General features: G+C 44.9%; 1 protein-coding gene across 9 annotated transcripts in view; it reads right to left on the bottom strand.

The window, feature by feature from the left end:
- LOC118367173 (double-stranded RNA-specific editase 1-like) overlaps positions 1-20,565 on the bottom strand; it is a 186,669-nt gene that overhangs the window by 38,587 nt on the left and 127,517 nt on the right. For all 9 annotated transcript variants that reach the window (XM_035750284.2, XM_035750285.2, XM_035750286.2 and 6 more), the window contains one exon: positions 2,178-2,246. In XM_035750284.2, coding sequence (XP_035606177.1) covers positions 2,178-2,205 — 28 coding nt within the window. In that variant the 5' untranslated portion in view covers positions 2,206-2,246. The remainder of the gene's footprint in view (positions 1-2,177; positions 2,247-20,565) is intronic.

Below are 20,565 nucleotides of genomic sequence, written 5' to 3'. Positions count from 1 at the left end.
AGACGTTTTTTAGATCTTTAGACAACCTAATCGATTTACCTTCTGCTAACGAAGAGCTCTACTTTATAAAAGAAACATATCACACTATGCATTTTCAAACTCGATGAGATCAGAGCTCTTCACAGAGGCTCTGTTGGGGGTTTCCAGCGACTTCTGAACACAGAATCCGTAGCTTCAGACAGGCGCTGATGTTCGTAGAGTTTCTGCATACTAAAATAGAGGGCACATCCCACAAGCCAGACAAACAAAAATAATCCTGCTCTCACGCGTTTCCAAATTCTCTTATATACCCAGACTAATATGAAGCCCTTACCCCTCCTTATAATGTGCCCATGCCTTTTTTTGTTTGTTATTTTTTTTAAATTTAACTAGGCAAGTCAGTGAAGAACAAATTCTTATTCACAACGACGGCCTAGGAACAGTGGGTTAAACTGCCTTGTTCAAGGATGTTCTTTAATAGCCTTAAATGATGTTCCACTCACTTTCATTTACTTTGGATGTAGTTTATTCCAAGTCTTCAGATATGTATTTGCCTCGTGTCATTTAAGGTACAGTATGTATACATTACGCAACATGGAAGTGTGTGAGTGCTTTTCGGAGGAGGTCTTGGAAGTGGGGAGTATCACTGACACATTGAGAATAGGCTGGTGGACTCTGGGGAAGCCATGCACAAGCCAGGCAAGAAGGAGTCTTAACAAGGGGATGTATGGGAAATAACTACAAAGGAGAAAAACCAAAGGCATGAATACTGTAACAATAAGTGGCTTTTGCCATTATAGACAGTGTACAAAACATTAAGAACACCTGCTCTTTCCATGACAGACTGACCAGGTGAATCCAGGTGAAAGCTATGATCCCTTATTGATGCCACTTGTTAAATCCACTTCAAATCAGTGTAGATGAAGGGGAGGAGACAGGTCAAAGAAGGATTTTTAAGCCTTGAGACATGGATTGTAGATGTGTGCCTTTCAGATGGTGAATGGGCAAGATAAAATATTTAAGTGCCTTTGAACGAGGTATGGTAGTAGGTGCCAGGTGCACCGGTTTGTGTCAAGAACTGCAATGCTGCTGGGTTTCTCCACGCTCAACAGTTTCCCATGTGTTTCAAGAATCGTCCACCGCCCAAAGGACATCCAGCCAACTTGAACATTTTAGGAAGCATTGGAGTCAACATGGGCCAGCATCCCTGGGGAACACTTGACACCCTGTAGAGTTCATGCCGCGACGAATTGAGGCTGTTTTGAGGGCAAAGGGACACTCAATATCAGGAAGGTGTTCTTAATGTTTCGTACGCTCAGTGACAGTTGACTTTTGATGAGCCAATTAATACTTAGGCCTAATTACATTCATTTCAGTACAGCTACAGAAAATGCAAATGTCCCGGCGATTTCAGTGGAGTAGCTTCATATTATTTCGAGGCTATTGCGTATTTTGAATGTCAGTGGGTATGTTCCCGAACACTGTTTTTCAAACTGGAATCCAGCTGGTATGAATGTGAGCATACTTGAGGAACAAACAAATATGATGAACTCCTCCTGGTGTTCAAGTAAATGACACATTTCCATTGCTCGGAGTAATATGTTTTGTAGCCGTCTTTACAGTGGCTAACTAACCTGGATATAAATGATAACAGTAGTCCCAGTATCAAAACTACATGAAATGTCCCCCTCTGTTTTGAGCCAGTTGCTGGCGTTTTGGAAAAAATGTACAGAAATCGGCCAATTGTAATGAAGGTGACATTGTCAGCAGGCCCTCAGCGTGAAACTGGGATATGAAACTACAATGGCAACCATCCATTTCATCCTGGGATAGACCAGGCAGCCATTTCTTCTGTCTGTTCAGAGAGGTGGGGATCTAGAGCAGAGACTCATTCATAGGCACGGCTGGTTGGAGCTCAGGGCTCAGATTCCTCCCAAAATGTCCAATTAAATTTGAATGTGTGATTGAGGATGACATTTATTTTTTAAAGGGTGTGCATAGAGCAATATAAGTCGAATCCAAGGAATTTATGGAGTTTTGCAGTGAGGTTTCTGTATGTGCGGTGCTTGTAGTTTGTGTATGTCCTTTGTGTATGTGTGTGTGTGTGTGCGTGTGTGTCTAAGCAGGGGATCCGGTAAGGGAACAAATGGACACAGGCAGACAGACAATTGGACAAAGGGAGAGACGGACACACTCACTCATGTTCTCCTCTTCATCCACGTCCATGGTGAAGAGCTTCTGCCGGGGCTGCCGAGCTCCGGCTCCACCTGAGAACAACACGAGAGGAGGGGATGGTCAAACTCAACCTAGATGTCTCTACTACAAATAGCACACTTGCCCATGTGAAGACACATACACGTACACCTCTAAGAGGGGACCAAGTGTGTGTGTGTGTGGGGGGTGATAAAAAAAAAAAAAAATATCTCAAAATATTCATATGTACACACACCCATACCCACAACCAGTGCAGTGAGATGAAAATGACACAGCCAGGTTAAGCCTACGGTGAGTGTATAAATATTCAGAGGGGAATACTAATCTGGGCGAGAGAGGAGAGGGGGCCCGGTGCTGACAGGCCGTAATAGTCGGAAGCAGTGTATTGTGACTTTAATATCCGTCCGATTAGACCTCATTTCCAGCTGCCTGCCGGGAGATATACAGCCATTGACATGGACATGCCTTTTAGCCGGGCATGACACAGACAGCCATTTCCCTGGCGGTAGAAAATGCACTACAGTACACAAACAGTTGTACCGTACAGCAAAGCCGATGGATTTCTAGGTGAGCAGATTTGACTCTCTGCAGGTGAATGTGGTGTCTGGCCTGGAATCTAATCCTGAGATTTCTACTGCAATCAAACTTGACATTTAAGTCATACATCAAGAACACACAGTTGTACTGGAGGATTGCCTGTGAGCCCTAACTATCTCAAGAGGAAAAGGATCTACTGTTAAAGCACTCAATATGTATTACTCTGGAGACATTGAACAAATATATTGACAGTACCAGTCAAAAGTGTGGACACACCTACTCATTCAAGGGTTTTTATTTATTTGTTTTACTATTTTATGCATTTTAGAATAGTTTAGGGAACTATGAAATAACACATATGGAATCATGCAGTAACCCCCCAAAAAAAGTGTTAAACAAATTGAAATATATTTTCGATTCTTCACAGTAGTCACCCTTTGCCTTGATGACAGCTTTGCACACTCTTGGCATTCTCCAAAACAGCCTCATGAGGAATGCTTTTTCCAACAGTCTTGAAGGAGTTTCCACATATGCTGACCATTTGTTGGCTGCTTTTCCTTCACTCTGTGGTCCAACTCATGCCAAACCATCTCGATTGGGTTGAGGTGATTGTGGAGGCCAGGTCATCTGATGCAGCACTCCGTCACTATCCTTCTTGGTCAAATAGCCCTTACACAGCCTGGGGATGTGTTTTGGGTCATTGCCCTGTTGAAAAACTAATGACAGTCCAACTAAACAGATGGGATGGAGTATAGCTGTAGAATTCTGTTGTAGCCATGTAGAATTATGTGGTAGCCGCAGCAGAGGTAACTCTGGGTCTTCCTTTCCTGTGGCGGTCCTCATGAGAGCCAGTTTCATAAAAGCACTTGGTTTTTGCGACTACACTTGAAGAAACTTTCAAAGTTCTTGAATTGTTCTGTATTGACTGACCTTCATGTATTAAAGTAATGATGGACTGTCATTTCTCTTTTCTTATTTGAGCTGTTCTTGCCATATGAACTTGGTCTTCTACCAAATAGGGATATCTTCTGTATACCACCCCTACCTTGTCACAACACAACTGATTGGCTCAAATGCATTTAGGAAATACATTCCACAACTTCAATTAACAGGCACACCTGTTAATTGAAATGCATTCCAGGTGACTACCTCATGAAGCTGGTTGAGAGAATGCCAAGAGTGTGCAAAGCTGTCATCAAGGCAAAGGGTGGCTACTTTGAAAAATCTAAATATCTCAAATATATTTAGATTTGTTTAACACTTTTTTGGTTGTTACATGATTACATATATGTTATTTCATAGTTTTGACATCTCCACTACTATTTTGCAATGTAGAAAATAGTTTTTATTTAAAGAAGAAAGATACCCTTCAAACGTTTAACTGGTACTGTGTGTTTTCAGAACCTGTTAAATTTATGTCAAATTTTATATAAGGTTGTTACCAAATGTGATTAATTATTTTAATCTTTTACCAAGAAGTAACAAATAATTCTACTACATATATCAACTTTCCAATTCCAGTCTTAAATAGCAGTGTTGATCATGAACGCCCAAGGGAGTGCATAGTTTGTTTCTGGCCTAGAAAGAAATGCTCTTTGCTAATAATCACATTCTCTTATGGGAATATATTTTCTGTTTTCCCCAGTCTAATGCACTGGTCTTCATTCGCAGCTGTAGTATGTAACATAAGTAGAAGCTATGATGGCCATGTGTACAACAGTCGCCCTTCCATGGAACCACTTAAACTAGAAATTCGACAACTAGAAAAAAATCATTGCATAGAACATTTTAGCAAAGTAAGTCGATGAGAATTTCTCTTTTAAAATAAAATCCTAGTAGTCAAGAGGTGAATGGAACAGGAGACACACGCAATACACACACACACACACACACACACACACACACACACACACACACACACACACACACACACACACACACACACACACACACACACACACACACACACACACACACACACACACACACACACACACACACACACGTGCCGGTCTAACAGCTTGGTCCCCCTGCAACTACAGCACAAGTGAAGCAGGAGTGCCGAAATCATGATGAATCCAATGAGAGAGAGAGAGAGAGTGGTTATGACGGGGAGCAGATTGTGCTGATTCCAGCTCTCTGCCTTGTTCCCATGCACCATTCCTCATGACCGACACTTTAAGCTAAATTAAATGGCCTAATTAATCTTGGCTAATGGTGGGTGACAGCAAATATGCTAGCAAAATTACGACCCTATTAAAAGACTAATATTCAGTCCTATGATTGAAAATGGTAAGGGGCGGTTGTGAGGGGGCTAGTTGGGTGGGGGTAGGAGGGATTATGTGTTTTAGGTAGCCAAGTCAAACTCCAGCCAGGTGTCCTTCCTTCGTCCAATGATTCCCCATCCCCCCACCCTGCACCTCCCCACCTTGTACCCTATTACACCCGTAGGCTTGAACGCTAAATGCCTCTTTGGCGATTAGAGGTTTCGAGATTCGCCCATTTAGGCTGGCTCGTGCGCCCGTCGCTTTCTATTATGAGGTCTCAGAGCCGTTTCACCGCTTCGCTCACGAGCCGCTCATGAATCAGTAAGCAGCCATGAGATCTGTTCCAATCTAAGGCCCGTGCATCTACAGCATTCATAAAAACTAAGCTGCAAGGACAAATACAATCCAGTGGTGAGTTAGGGCCAAGGACACAACAAAGGCAGAACCAGAGACCTGTCTGGTCATTCAGCGCAACTAACTAATAAGTTGTCTGTCGATGATCTGAGGGAGAAGTCTTGTTAGGGTATTAGTGGCATCACTTCATGCCTCAGTAGCCAGATGACGGGTGCCAGGCCGGGGTACCAGAGTGCTGGATGGACAGCTCAGCCCTGCTTAGACCCAGTGTTAGCACAGCTGCATCTGTTTGGCCTTAGTGTTTGCCCACAGTCAATCCACAGAGGCCGCATTTAACCGGCTGCTTTTTTTGCTCCACATGGGTCAGTGGCTGTAAAAAAAGTAATCGATGTAGAGAGGAGCATCCTGACAAGTGGTGTAAAGTACTGAAGTAAAAATACTTTAAAGTACTACTTAAGTAATACCCGCAAAAAACAACTCAACATTTTTATATTTTTCGACAACTTTTACTCCACTACATTCCTGAAGATGATATGTTCCTTTTACTCCATACATTTCTCACTGGCACCCAAAAGTAGTTGTTACATTTTGAATGCTCAGGCAGGACAGCAATATGGTCCAATTCACGTACCTATTCATATAAAGTGTTGTCATACCTAGTGCCTCTGATCTGGAGGACAAATACTGCGTTTGTAAATAATGTCTGACTGTGTCCCTGGCTGTCCGTACATTTTAAAAACAAGAACATCAAGGGCCCTCCCGAGTTGCGCAACGGTCTAAGGCACCGCATTGCAGTGCTAGCTGCGTTACTACAGATCCTGGTTCAATACAGCCGGCTGCGACCGGGAGGCCCCTTGATGTTCTTGTTTTTCAAATATACGGACAGCCAGGGACACACTCAGATATGATGCTAAGCACAATTGGCCCAGCGTCGTCCAGGTTACGGGAGGGGTTGGCCTGGCCGGGATGTCCTTGTCCCATCGCGTTCTAGTGACTCCTGTGGCGGGCCGGGCGCATGCACGCTGACATGGTCGTCAGGTGTACGACGTTTCCTCCGACACATTGGCGCGGCTGGCTTCCGGGTTAAGTGTGCAGTGTGCCAAGACGCAGTACGGCTTAGCAGGGTTGTGTTTTGGAGGACGCAAGGCTCTCAACAGTCACCTCTCCCGAGTCCGTACGGGAGTTGCAGCGATGGGACAAGACTAACTACCAATTGGATAGGATGAAAATTGGGTTACAATTTTTGGTGGGGAACAAATTAAAAACTAAGAAGATTATACCATCTGGTGTGCTTAATATATAGAATTTTACTCAAGTATGAAAATTGAGTACTTTTTCCACCACTGGTCCTGACCAGGTCTCCACTTTCATACCAGATTTAAGAGAGCGATTCCTTCCAAATTCCTATGACTCAATATGACTCTTTAGCATTAAAACTGTTGGGCGCAAATTGGTGTCAGCGATCAGCGTGTCATATCAGTGTTCCACTCTAGCTACGGAAAGGAAGAAAGGCGAGTCATTGACAAGATGGCGAAGAAACGACAACTTTTGCCGTAACAATTGAAGCAAGGAACATCGGTGGCATAACGTTCAGTCTCCAAGCTAAAGATGTGTGGCTTAACCAGTAGAATATGCTTATGATTATTAGATTCCTATTATCGGGTTAGAGGTCTTGCACTGGTAGATGTGTGCTCCTCTTCTTTATTCCTTACACCAAAACAATACCATATCCCACCAGTTGTGAAAGGGGCTGGTTTCAGATGGCATTTCAATGGATGGTTGGGGCGAGGGAGGGGGAGAGAAAAGATGAGAAAGAAGATGAGAAAACTCCAATTCAATCTCGGCGGCGTGAGGGCCCGAGGGAAATACGGTGTTTTGATTCGTCTTTCATCCCTCGCTTTCGCTGCGGTGGAGCGGTAGCACGACGCTTCTGTGGAGGGAGCTGCAGCCTCCGGAACAGGGAAAGGGTGGATGGAGAGAGAGAGAGGGAGGGAGAGGAGAGAAACAGAAAATGCAATCCTATTCTAGGTACAAGAGAATCATTATGTCTCCTAAAACAGAGAAATGAGGATAGGCCTGCCCTTGAAAGGCAGTGGGAGGTGAACAGTCAGGCCAAACGCTGGTAGAGGTTGAGTGATGGGGGTGGGGAAGAGAGGAGGAGTAACTTAGGTCATAAAAAGACGGCATGAAGGGCAGAGGTGCATGAAAATAAGTTCATTTCTGTCCAGTGCAAAAGGCAAAAGTATTCTGTGAAGTCCAACAGGTCTGCAATATACACTTACCATCCATAAAGGAAAAAAGGTCAATGTATATATGTCTATGGTCAGGAGCAAAAAATGTCTGCAACCTGTAACCACAATGCAGAAAATTATTAACAGCCTAATGGGAGCATTGGCAGTGCAATGTTTGTAATTGGTCAAATGAAAGTGTGTTGTCTTTTGATTGAGCTTCTGACAGGGCTTGTGGCTTGTGATTGGTCAATTGGTCTACTGACAGTTTGATTGTTTTTTTTTATTTGTACAGTGACATGAGAGCTCAGGTCAGGGGCTCTCCCTCAGTGAAGCACCACTTCGCAATTCACCCTAAATGGCCAGCTCTTTATTTCGATTGAGCTACGGGGCCACATTTTTACACTCAACATTTGCTGCTGCTACTCTGTTCTTTATTTGACTTTTATCGTTATCTTCCCTGATGCCTAGTCACTTTACCCTGTCTTCGTGTACATATCTACCTCTTTCCGTACATTGATCTGGTACTGGTACTCCCTGTATAGAGCGCCATTCTTGTGTATTTGATTATATTATATCCTCGTGTTACTATTACTTTTAAACTCTGCGTCGTTGGGAAGGGCTCTCAGGCGAGCATTTCACGGTAGAAAGTCCACACCAGTTATGTTCGGCGCATGTGACAAATGAAACTTGATTTGACATAGAACTTAGCTAATGCCACTTTTTAATGGGAATCCATAACCTCTCCCTCCAACTAATCCCCCCCGCCGTAATATCAAAACAACCCAGCCTTTCTGACGAAAGAAAATGTGTGAGCCTCTCAGCCACTGCTTGTTGTCGGTGGAGCTTTTTCTTTAGTTCTCCTTTCATGCTGCCTTTAAAAGCCTGACAACACTGACTTAAGCCCGAGCACTGAAGGAATCCTCACTGACACAAGCTGCATTAAGAGCACACTTAAATACAGAAAAGCCCCTTCTCTGCCATCGATTTTCCAATCCCCAATGGTCAGACATGTCGGTGTGACCGCCCACAGCGTGTAGGAGACGCGAGACGAGCAAGGAATTAGGCCTGCTTGGCAGCTCTGCGTCTGTTGTAAACACTCAGACACAGAAAGAAACGCGCAAACAAACACGCTGCACACTAGTGGAACTGAATATATCGACTGCACACCCGGACAGGCAAACAAAACGGACTATTTCAGGACCGTAGACAGGGAAACGCCAACACAGACTGCTCCATTCAAATATACCACGACCACATGAGCAAACCAGTAGAAGACACTGTTCGATCCAAATCTCTATCCAGAAGTTTCCGGAATTTGGGAAAACAGCTTTCTTCCCCCAAGAAATACATCCACATGTGTATTCTAACAGCACACTAAGGGTCATCTTACACCAAAAACTGAGAGTCAGAGAGAAAAGAGTATCAATATGAATTTTGTTATTTGATGGTTTTATGTGAGATTGCCTTTCACAGGTCCCATGGAGCGACTGGTCAGGAGAGAGAGCAGGTTATAATGGGAGCAAGTCAAGGTAGAATATATGTCGCAGGTACTCACACACACACGACACACAAACCTCTCAAAACACTTGGGGTTTGTCTTGTTAACACCACACACACTCTCTCTCTAAGTTTGACAAAACACAGTCCTCACTACAGCACATGGAGCAGATTAGCTCTGGAGTGAAGTCTGGGTCAAAAGCAAAATACTTGAAATAATTTTGAAAACCTCTGGAGACACACAGACAGAATTAATTTCTTAAAATGAACCAACAGTTAAAATAAATGAATGACACTGTTCTAAAGCACATCCTTCCTTCAGGTCTGGCACTAAGACCACTCTCAACCAACTCTTTAAGGCCATAAGCAAAGATGAAAATGCTCACCCAGAAGCGGCGCTCCTAGTAGCCGGGGACTTTTATGCAGGAAAATTTAAATAAGTTTTACCACATTTTTACCAGCATGTCACAAGTGCAACCAGGGGGGAAAAAAATCCTAGACCACCTTCACTGCACGCACAGAGATGCATACAAAACTCTCCCCCGCCCTCCATTTGGCAAATCTGACCATAATTCTATCCTCCTGATTCCTGCTTACAAGCAAATACTAAAGCAGGAAGTAACACTGACTCGCTCAATATGGAAGTGGTCAGATGACCTGGATGCAACACTACAGGACTGTTTTGCTAGCACAGACTGGAATATGTTCCGGTATTCTTCCAATGGCATTGAGGAACACACCACCACACCTTATTGATGCACTTCATCAATAAGTCCATCAATGACATTGTCCCCACATACGTTCATATCCCAACCAGAAGCCATGGATTACAGGCAACATCCGCATCGAGCTAAAGGCTAGAGCTGCCTCTGTCAAGGAGCGGGAGACTAATCCGGACGCTTATAAGAAATCCCGCTATGCCCGCAGACGAACCATCAAACAAGCAAAGCGTCAATAAAGGATTAAGATTGAATCCTACTACACCGGCTCCGACGCTCTTCGGATGTGGCAGGGCTTGAAAACAATTACGGACTACAAAGGGAAGCCCAGACACGAGCTGCCCAGTGACACGAGCCTACCAGATGAGATAAATGCCTTTTATGCTCGCTTCGAGGCAAGCAACACTGAAGCATGCACGAGAGCACCAGCTGTTCTGGATGACTGTGTGATAACGCTCTCGGTAGCCGATGTGATCAAAACCTGTTAAACAGGTCAACATTCACAAAGCCGCTGTGCCAGTCAGATTACTAGGTCGGGTACTCAAAGCATGGGCAGACAAACTGGCAAGTGTCTTCACTGACATTTTCAACCCCTCCCTGACCAAGTCTGTAATACCTACATGTTTCAAGCAGACCACCATAGTCCCTGTGCCCAAGGAAGCGAATGTAACCTGCCTAAATGATTACCTCCCCTTCACTCAAATCAGTACCCATGAAGTGCTTTAAAAGGCTGGTCATTGCTCACATAAACAGCGTCTTCCCGGACATCCTAGGCCCATTCCAATTCGCATACCACCCCAACAGATCCACAGATGGCCACGCAGTCGTGGGTGAACAGGGAGTACAGGAGAGGGCTCAGAACGCACTCTTGTGGGGCCCCAGTGTTGAGGATCAGCGGGGTGGAGATGTTGTTGCCTACCCTCACCACCTTGGGGCGGCCCGTCAGGAACCCAGTTGCACAGGCCGTGTCAGTGGCACTGTATTTTCCTCAAAGCGGGCAAAAAAGTTATTTAGTCTGCCTGGGAGCAAGACATCCTAGTCCATGACGGGGCTGGTTTTCTTTTTGTATTCAGTGATTGACTGTAGACCCTGCCACATACCTCGTGTCTGAGCCGTTGAATTGAGACTCTACTTTGTCTCTATACTGACGCTTAGCTTGTTTGATTGCCTTGCGGAGGGAATAGCTGCACTGTTTGTATTCGGTCATGTTTCCGGTCACCCTGCCCTGATTAAAAGCAGTGGTTCGCGCTTTCAATTTCACGCGAATGCTGCCATCAATCCACGGTTTGGGAATGTTTTAATCGTTGCTATGGGAACGACATATTCAACGCACGTTCTAATGAACTCGCACAGCGAATCAGCGTATTCGTCAATGTTGTTGTCTGACGCAATACGAAACATATCCCAGTCCACGTGATGGAAGCAGTCTTGGAGTGTGGAATCAGATTGGTCGGACCAGAGTAGAACAGACCGCAGCGTGGGAGCTTCTTGTTTTAGTTTCTGTCTGTAGGCAGGGATCAACAAAATGGAGTCGTGGTCAGCTTTTCCGAAAGGAGGGCGGGGCAGGGCCTTATATGCGTCACGGAAGTTAGAATAGCAGTGATCCAAGGTTGCGCAATCGATATGCTGATACAATTTAGGGAGTCTTGTTTTCAGATTAGCCTTGTTAAAATCCCCAGCTACAATGAATGCAGCCTCAGGATGTATGGATTCCAGTTTGCAAAGAGTCAAATAAAGTTTGTTCAGAGCCATCGATGTGTCTGCTTGGGGGGGAATATATATGGCTGTGATTATAATCAAAGAGAATTCCCTTGGTAGATAATGCGGTCGACATTTGATTGTGAGGAATTCTAAAATCAGGTGAACAGAAGGACTTGAGTTCCTGTGTGCTTTTGTGACCACACCACGTCTCGTTAGCCATAAGGCATACGCCCCCGCCCCTCTTCTTACCAGAAAGATGTTTGTTTCTGTCGGCGCGATGCGTGGAGAAACCAGCTGGCTGCACCGACTCCGAAAGCGTCTCTCCAGTGAGCCATGTTTCCGTGAAGCAAAGAACGTTACAGTCTCTGATGTCCCTCTGGAATGCTACCCTTGCTCGGATTTCATCGACCTTGTTGACAAGAGACTGGACATTGGTGAGAAGTATACTGGGGAGTGGTCCTTCTGTAGCTCAGTTGGTAGAGCATGGCGCTTGTAACACCAGGGTAGTGGGTTCGATTCCCGGGACCACCCATACGTAGAATGTATGCACACATGACTGTAAGTCGCTTTGGATAAAAGCGTCTGCTAAATGGCATATATTAATATTAATATATTAATATTATTAATATTTAATATTATGTGCCCGTCTCCGGAGTCTGACCAGAAGACCGCTACGTTTCCCTCTTTTACGAAGTCGTTTTTTTGGGTCGCCGGCTGGGATCCATTCCGTTGTCCTGGGTGAAAGGCAGAACACAGGATCTGCTTCGCGAAAGTCAAATTCTTGGTCGTACTGATGGTGAATTGACTCTGCTCTTATATTCAGTAGTTCTTCTCGACTGTATGTAATGAAACCTAAGATGACCTGGGGTACTAATGTAAGAAATAACACGTAAAAAAAAAAAAACTGCATCGTTTCCTAAGAACGCGAAGCTGGGGTCCCTCAGGGGTGAGTAATTAGTCCCCTCCTGTATTCCCTGTTCACCCACGACTGCGTGGCCAGACAACTCCAACACCATCATTAAGTTTGCTGATGACACAACAGTGGTAGACCTGATCACTGACAACGTTGAGAGCCTATAGGGAGGAGGTCAGAGAACTGGCAGTGTGGTGTCAGGATAACAACCTCTCCCTCAATGTGAGCAAGACAAAGGAGCTGATCGTGGACTACAGGGAAAAAGGCGGGCCGAACAGGCCCCCTATTAACATTGACGGGGCTGTAGTGGAGTGGGTTGAGTGTTTCAAGTTCCCTGGTGTCCACATCACCAATGAACTATCATGGTCCAAACATACCAAGACAGTCATGAAGAGGGCAAAACAAAACCTTTTTCCCCCTCAGGAGACTGAAAAGATTTGGCATGGGTCCTCAGATCCTCAATAGGTTCTACAGCTGCACCATCGAGAGCATCCTGACCGGTTGCATCAATGCCTGGTATGGTAATTGCTCGGCATCTGAGCGTAATATGGTACAGAGGGTAGTGCGAACGGCCCAGTACATCACTGGGGCCAAGCTTCCTGGCATCCAATATCTATATAATAGGCGGTGTCAGAGGAAAGCCCATAGAATTGTCAGAGACTCCAGTCACCCAAGTTATAGACTGTTTTCTCTGCTACTGCACGGCAAACCGACCCGGAGCGCCAAGTCTTGGACCAAAAGGCTCCTCAACAGCTTTTACCCCCAAGCCATTAGACTGCTGAACAATTCATAAAACTCGGCACCGGACGATTTACATTGACCCCCCCTCTCCCTTTTGTACACTGCTTCTACTCGCTGTTTGTTTGTTACCTATGCATTGTCACTTCATCCACACCTACATGTACAGATTACCTCAACTAGCCTGTACCCCTGCACACTGACTTTGTACCGGTGCCCCCTGTATATAGCCTCATTATTCTTATGGTGTTACTTTTTATTTTAGTCTACTTGGTAATAAGTCATTTCTTCTTCTTGAACTGCACTGTTGGTTAAGGGCTTGTAAGTATTCATTTCACATTAAAGTCTAAACTTGTTGTATTCGGCACATGTGGCAAATAAAGTTTGATTTGATCACGGACTTGTGCTATTTGATAGGCAACGGCAGTTTTTCTAGGTTCTATCCAATATCTTTTTGTCAATCAAACCATGGAAGATCAGTGATTTACTTTAAGATTGGAGGGAATTGTAAAATAATTAGAAAGTGAACCAGTCAGAGATTTTGTAATGTTTCAAGCCAATCGCTCTTCCTCGCTGTCCAGTTTCTATCTCGGTCCAGTTGCCCAGGGTGGTGACCAGCTAATGCACCATAATGGGGTACACGTGTGGGGCCACCGGGGGCCTAATGAACTGGGGTTCTCATGGAGGGGGGGGGGGCTGCCGGATTGAAACTGATGGGCCGGGGTATGGGGGAGAGGAGCGTGGCCGCCTAACATCGCCACTATCGTGCCCCCTTCACACACACACACAACCTCACGCTCACAGCTCAACCGTATCCCCCACGCAAACCTCCATCTCGGACTCCATTATTCAATTTGGTTTGACTAATGACCAATACCCTGTTTGAATTAGCCTGCCAACACCAATTTGACTTCAATAAGAGCAGATCTCCCAATGCGTTTAGGAGACCCTGCTACAAACTGCAGGTGCCAGCTGGACATTCGGACCTGACCTCGGTGTTCCATAGAGCAGGAAGGAGTTGCTCTCATCCTTCTCAGTGATGTAAAGCTTTAAAAGAGGGTGACAATACAACACTAACCCTGCATTTTCAATTTTGCAAAACGAGACAATAAGAGATGAATAGAACACTTGATGCATGGGATAGAATTAGTACTGCATGACACCCCCATAGGATGGTGAGTAATCTGGCAAAACCAACATGGTTGAAATGTTGTCAGGTACCTCGCTCAAAAGGGGAGTAATGTAGTATCCATCATTTCACCATATTAGTCCACTGTTTATCTCTTCAAGACCACACACCTGCGCTTCTGCCGATTCAATGAAAATCTAAAAAATATATCTTTCACCCTCTCTCTCATTCGCTCTCCCTCCCTCTTCAAGGGCGCTGGGTGGCTGCCGCCATCCTCCATTTCCCCTTTTCAGAGGGAGCTGTAAAACCTGTGACAGCTATGATTTATGATATACGCACTGTGCCTGTGGGGCAGATGTGTGTGTGTGTGTGTGTGTGTGTGTGTGGCTAAGGAGAGGGGCTAAGTTATGAGTTCTTCTGAGCTCTCCACGGGCTATCGCCAGATGTATCGGTGCTCACTGTTCAGTCACAAAAGTCACACACAGGAGAGAGCGCAAGCGAGTGTGTTTGTCTGTCTAGGAGTGCGAATTGGGCTGTATGACCTGAAGCAAGAATAAAAACATTGTGAAAAAGTAAGTTTACAAAGATGAAATAAGGCATGCACTGACAGCTATTTAGAGACACGGGGCCAGCTGCTGAGTGTGTGTGCGTGCGTATGACACGAGTGTGTATGAATGTGTGCACGAGTGTGTGTACGAGTGTGTGCATGGCCTCATTCTCTCAAATCATATTTTGAAGTGCTGCAGGCTGACCAGACAAAAACTGCTGGTATCAGCATAGTCTCCCTCCCCCCAACTATCTATTTCCATTGCTCTCTATCTATTTCTCCCTCTCCCTTCCCATTTTCCTTGCCTCAATGCTCCTGCTGTGCACTGTATTTCATATTCAAGGCCAGGTCAGGTGATCCAGTATCCTCACGTGCGTGCCACTGCGTAAATCTACAATGAACAAAAGTATCACGCAACATGCAACAATTTCAAAGTTACAGTTCATACAAGGAAATCAGTCAATTGAAATAAATTCACTAGGCCCTAATCTATGGATTTCACATGACTGGGAATACAATACAGATATGCATCAGTAGGTCACAGATACCTTAAAAAAATGGTAGGGTCATGGATCAGAAAACCAGTCAGTATCTGTTGTGACCACCATTTGCCTCATGCAGCAATCTCCTTTGCACAGAGTTGATCAGGCTGTTGATTGTAGGCTGGAAATGGGAATGTTGTCCCACTCCTCTTCAATGGCTGTGCAAAGTTGCTGGATATTGGCGGAAACCGGAACACACTGTCTTACACGTTGATCCAGAGCATCCCAAACGTGGTCAATGGGTGCCATCTGCCTGGTACAGTTGAAACCGGGATTAATCCGTGAAGAGCACACTCCACCAGCATGCTCTTCACGGATGAAGGCGAGTATTTGCCCGCTGAAGTCGGTTACACGATGACAAACTGCAGTCAGGTCAAGACCTTTGTGAGGATGAAGAGCATGCAATGAGCTTGCCTGAGACGGTTAATTACAATTTGTGCAGACATTTTTCGGTTGAAATAACACATATGGAATCATGTGGTAACCAAAAAGTGTGAAACAGATCAAAATATATTTTATATTTGAGATTCTTCAAACAGCCACCCTTTGCCTTAATGATAGCTTGCAAACTCTTGGCATTCTCTCAACCAGATATATGAGGTAGTCACCTGGAAAGCATTTCAATTAACAGGTGTGCCTCCTTAAAAGTTCATTTGTGGAATTATTTTCCTTCTTAATGTGGTTGGAGCCAATCAGTTGTGTTGTGACAAGGTGCGGGGGGTATACATAAGATGGTCTTTCACTAAATAGGACTAAGTCCATATTATGGCAAGAACAGCTCAAATAAGCAAAGAGAAATGACAGTACATCATTACTTTAAGACATGAAGATCAGTCAATACGGAACATTTCAAGAACTTTGAATGTTTCTTCAAGTGCAGTCGCAAAAACCTTCAAATGCAATAATGAAACTGGCTCTCATGAGGACCGCCACAGGAATGGAAGACCCAGTTACCTCTGCTGCAGAGGATAAGTTTATTAGTTAGCAGCCTCAGAAATTGCAGCCCAAATAAATGCTTCACAGAGTTCAAGTAACAGACACATCTCAACATCAGCTGTTCAGAGGAGACTGCATGAATCAGGCCTTCATGGTTGAATTGCTGCAAAGAAACCAATACTAAAGAACACCAGAAGAGACTTGCTTGGGCCAAGAAACACGAGCAATGGACATTAGACCGGTGGACATCTCTCCAAATTAGTTTTTTGTGGTTCAAACCGCCGTGACTTTGTTTAGATGTAGAGTGGGTGAACGTATGATCTCCAAATGTGAGGTTCGCACCGTGAAGAATTGGGGTGGTGGTGCTTTGCTGGTGACCCTGTTGGTGATTTATTTAGAATTCAAGGCACACTTAACCAGCATGGTTACCACAGCATTCTGCAGCGATATGCCATCCCATCTGGTTTGCGCTTAGTGGGACGATCATTTGAAATTTCAACAAGACAATGGCCCAACACACATCCCCAGGCTATGTAAGGCCTAGTTGACCAAGAAGGAGAGGGATGGCGTGCTGCATCAGATGACCTGTCCTCCACAATCACCCAACCTCAACCCAATTGAGATGGCTTGGGATGAGTAGAGCTGCAGACTGAAGGAAAAGCAGCCAACAAGTGCTCAGCATATGTGGGAACTCCTTGAAGACTCCTTGAGAATGCCAAGAGTGTGGTCAAAGCTGTCATTAAGGCAAAGGGTGGTTTCTTTGAAGAATCTAAAATATATTTTGATTTGTTTAAAACTTTTGGGGGTTACTACATGATTCCATGTGTTATCTCATAGGTTTGATGCCTTCACTATTATTCTACAATGTAGAAAAAAGTAAAAATAAAGAAAAACCCTTGAATGACTCGGTGTGTCCAAACTTTTGAGTGGTACTGTATGTCCATTTGCAAGAGAATCTATGCATTTGAGTGTGTGTGTGTGTGTGCCTGTACTTTCTATTTGCACGGTTTGGGTGCGTGAGCATGTGTGAGAGAGGGGCTAAACTCTTGCCTCGGGTTATTACCAGGTTCTGAGGTAATGTTGACGGACAATTGGGAGCAGTGAGGGTCTGAAAGGTCAGACAGGAGAGAGGGAACAAGAGGGTGGGAGAGAGAGAAAGTCTGCAGTATGGTGAGGGGAAGTGGAGGAGTGATGGGTGAAGGGTTTAGAGGGAGGGAGAGAGAGAAGGAGAAAAATGAAGGTGGGAACCTACGGAGGGAACAGAGAGAGACAGAACAGTTGTTGAGATGAGACAAGTGAGGGAGAAGGAATGACGGGAGCAAGTTAGAAATGTTACAGAGGGAGGCAGCCAGACAAGTTAAGAGTACAGTTGCACTTTGGTGCTTGTCCTCAAATTGGCACTAGTTGTTGTTAGCGCGCATATAGGAATGAATGCAACACATTAGCCATAGCTTCATTAGCCCTAGCAGCCATACATTGCTTGACAAGGAGTTATTAAACCCGCCACACATATAAGCGCCTCGGGATGTGATGAATCTAACATTTGTCTTAACATTTAAAACATTATTTTTTAAATTGTTTAAATGATAAGAAAAAAAAATCATAAAATTACATGAATTGACAATTCAGATATGGTCCTGGGTATGACCACTAGGGGACAATGCAGTTTAATCTACCGCAATCCTGGAGACCTACCAGAAGGCGCTCGCTCATCTTACTGCGTCTCCCACCCCCTCAGCAACGAAGGTAGTTTTGCTCTGTGCCTCTATGCTATCAGTACATGATGCCATGACATTATGTTCATAGATGTCTAACATTCCGTCGACGCCACCGTATGGTGTTTGAGAGCTCGCGCTCTGTACCTGCAGAGTAACCGTCCGGCCGGTCACCGTTTTGGACGTGGCATCTTGTGGTCTGGTTCTAGATATGCCATTAAGGCAATGAAGCCAACAGTCTCTACCATTGACAATGGCTGCATCTCAACTGCCATCACTTGTGTAACTTGCGTTGTCAAATAAAATAACATTTTATTGGTCACATACACATGGTGATTCTCTCCCTCCGTCCCTTATCGCACTGATGCCCGCAACAGGTTGGGTCTCACGCGGTGCCTCCCGTTCAGCATTCCACTTGCACTGCCGCTACAGTTAAATTCCACCTCGCAAAATGTGCATTTCAACACCACCTCATTTAACTTCGAAGTATTGCCATACAGGACTTCAATGGTGTTGCTTCCCTCTATCACTCTGCCATTTTCCCAACTGTTAACCACGATGACGTGAGGAGTGATTTATATCCGTGGCAAATCATTTGAAAAAGGTGCATATCTCCACCTACTAACGTTACAGCATTGTTGCGTCAGGTATTTATTTAATTCGATTTTGTTTTCCTTTATGATGATCGGGACCTGCTAGTGCTAGTTTTGTGATAAAATTAAAATCACAGTGCAGTTATGAGACAGAAAAAAAAAGTTATTTGTTTAAGGATTTTTTTTAGAGCACAAATCCATTGGAAATGAGGCATACTGTAGGTAGCAGCGTTGACTTAAGGGCCGTCCAACCCTCCTCAGTCCCAGACACTGCATCCTCCCTGGCTGAACACACAAAAGCATCGTTCTGCTACAGTGGCTTCCCCATCCATCACTCGCCGAGACAGCCATTTAGTCAAATGTTAAATCGAGGCTAATTACACACTGTTCACTCGGAGACGCCGCGACCCAGCTCGTTTCTTATCATGACAAGAGTGCCGTTTTGCATTGTGGGGGCCCCAACAACTAAATTACGACCTACCAGAATAAGGCAGTCATCGACTTGGTGTCGTCTTAATCAAGCACTTTGGCGTTAGTTTTTCAGTGATTAATGCGACGATGTCTCTTTTCTGACGGTTGTTGTTGGAAGCCGTTTGATGTTGTCTGCCGAGGCTAGAGCAGACTTTTTCTGCAGCAGCCAATTTGTTAATGCTTTTGTGGGGTGGCTGTATCGAGGTAGTTGCTGTCATTAGTGATTTCCAGTCGGAAAATTATACACTTTCCTGAATGCCTTTTAATTCTAATCTGCTGTCAATGGGCGCAGAGTGCCTTGGAAATCTGCAACCCTGTTAATCTAGCATGTAAGCACTTTGGATATAAAGTGTGTTTGCTTAGGTCAATTCTAATGTCTTAATAGCATTTCTAAAGCATTGGATTTCTCTGACAGCTAACCTCATAGCGAGTCGCTCTTGGAATGTGTGAGGTGTTGTAAGAGAACTCCTAGAGAAAAGGCTGAACAGTTTCTGGCTAACAGAACTGACTGAAACAGCCCCTCTTCCTCCTAAGCAATGGATCCACTGAGTGAAGACAGGACGTATCTCACACAGTCTCCAAAAGCTTAATTCTAGACATTCTGCTTGCTTCGCACAAAACCTTGGGTCCCGTTTTCCATATTACAAATATGGCCCATTGGAGAGACATTGCCTTATGAGTGTCCTCCTCGCCACAATGTATTGTGGGGGCGATACATTGAAGCTTCTTCTGTTGGAAAACATGCTGTAAGCATATAGTATCCTGAGACTCAATGCAAAGTAGCCATGTGCGTTGCATTGGATCATACCGTTCACACTTCTGGTACAGAGTCAATGATATTGGAGCACAGCAATCAGCCAAAAATATGAGAAAAGGGTACTGTGGATGTTTTCAATACAGCAACTTTACTTGTGTTTGGGAAATGTGAACGAACCTCCCAGGAGAGCGCAAACACCCGTCTGTTGCCTGAACTACAATGCTATAAACCTCTGACAGAGCTAGCATTAGCCACTAACTGACAGGCTAGCTGGTCTGACAGACAGAGGCTGGGAACATCCCAGCCCAGCCCAGCCCGTGCCATCAGTTTGTGTTAGTCTCGCTGGCGATTAGCGGCGACACTAACACAACGAGCTAACACACTCTGGGGACTCATCAGGGCTTCTGCTTGCTGAGGGAATTACTGCTGCTGTAGCTCGGACAGGTTGGCGGAATAACATGACCTAAACTTAACGATTAAGTTATTCTTCCCCCAGGTTCGTGCAAAGTGGTGCCGTCATTTCCACGGCGACAGCGAGCGGAGACTGACGGCCCGGCGATGCTGACAGACAAAAGCCTGTCGTACGTTTTTGGGGTGTGAGAGAGTCACGCGGCTAAAAACGCAACTTCAGCTGCGGGCGGATTTATACGGATGAAGGGGCTTGGGATTGACGGTTCGCGGTGGGGGGAGCTGGGGAATTTATCAAAGCAAATGGCTGACACGTC

This window comes from Oncorhynchus keta, chromosome 34, assembly GCF_023373465.1.
Source record: "Oncorhynchus keta strain PuntledgeMale-10-30-2019 chromosome 34, Oket_V2, whole genome shotgun sequence".
In the NCBI taxonomy this organism is placed as follows: Eukaryota; Metazoa; Chordata; class Actinopteri; order Salmoniformes; family Salmonidae; genus Oncorhynchus; species Oncorhynchus keta.
Note: the sequence above shows the minus strand (reverse complement) of the source record. Positions and strands in the feature narration are given on the sequence as shown.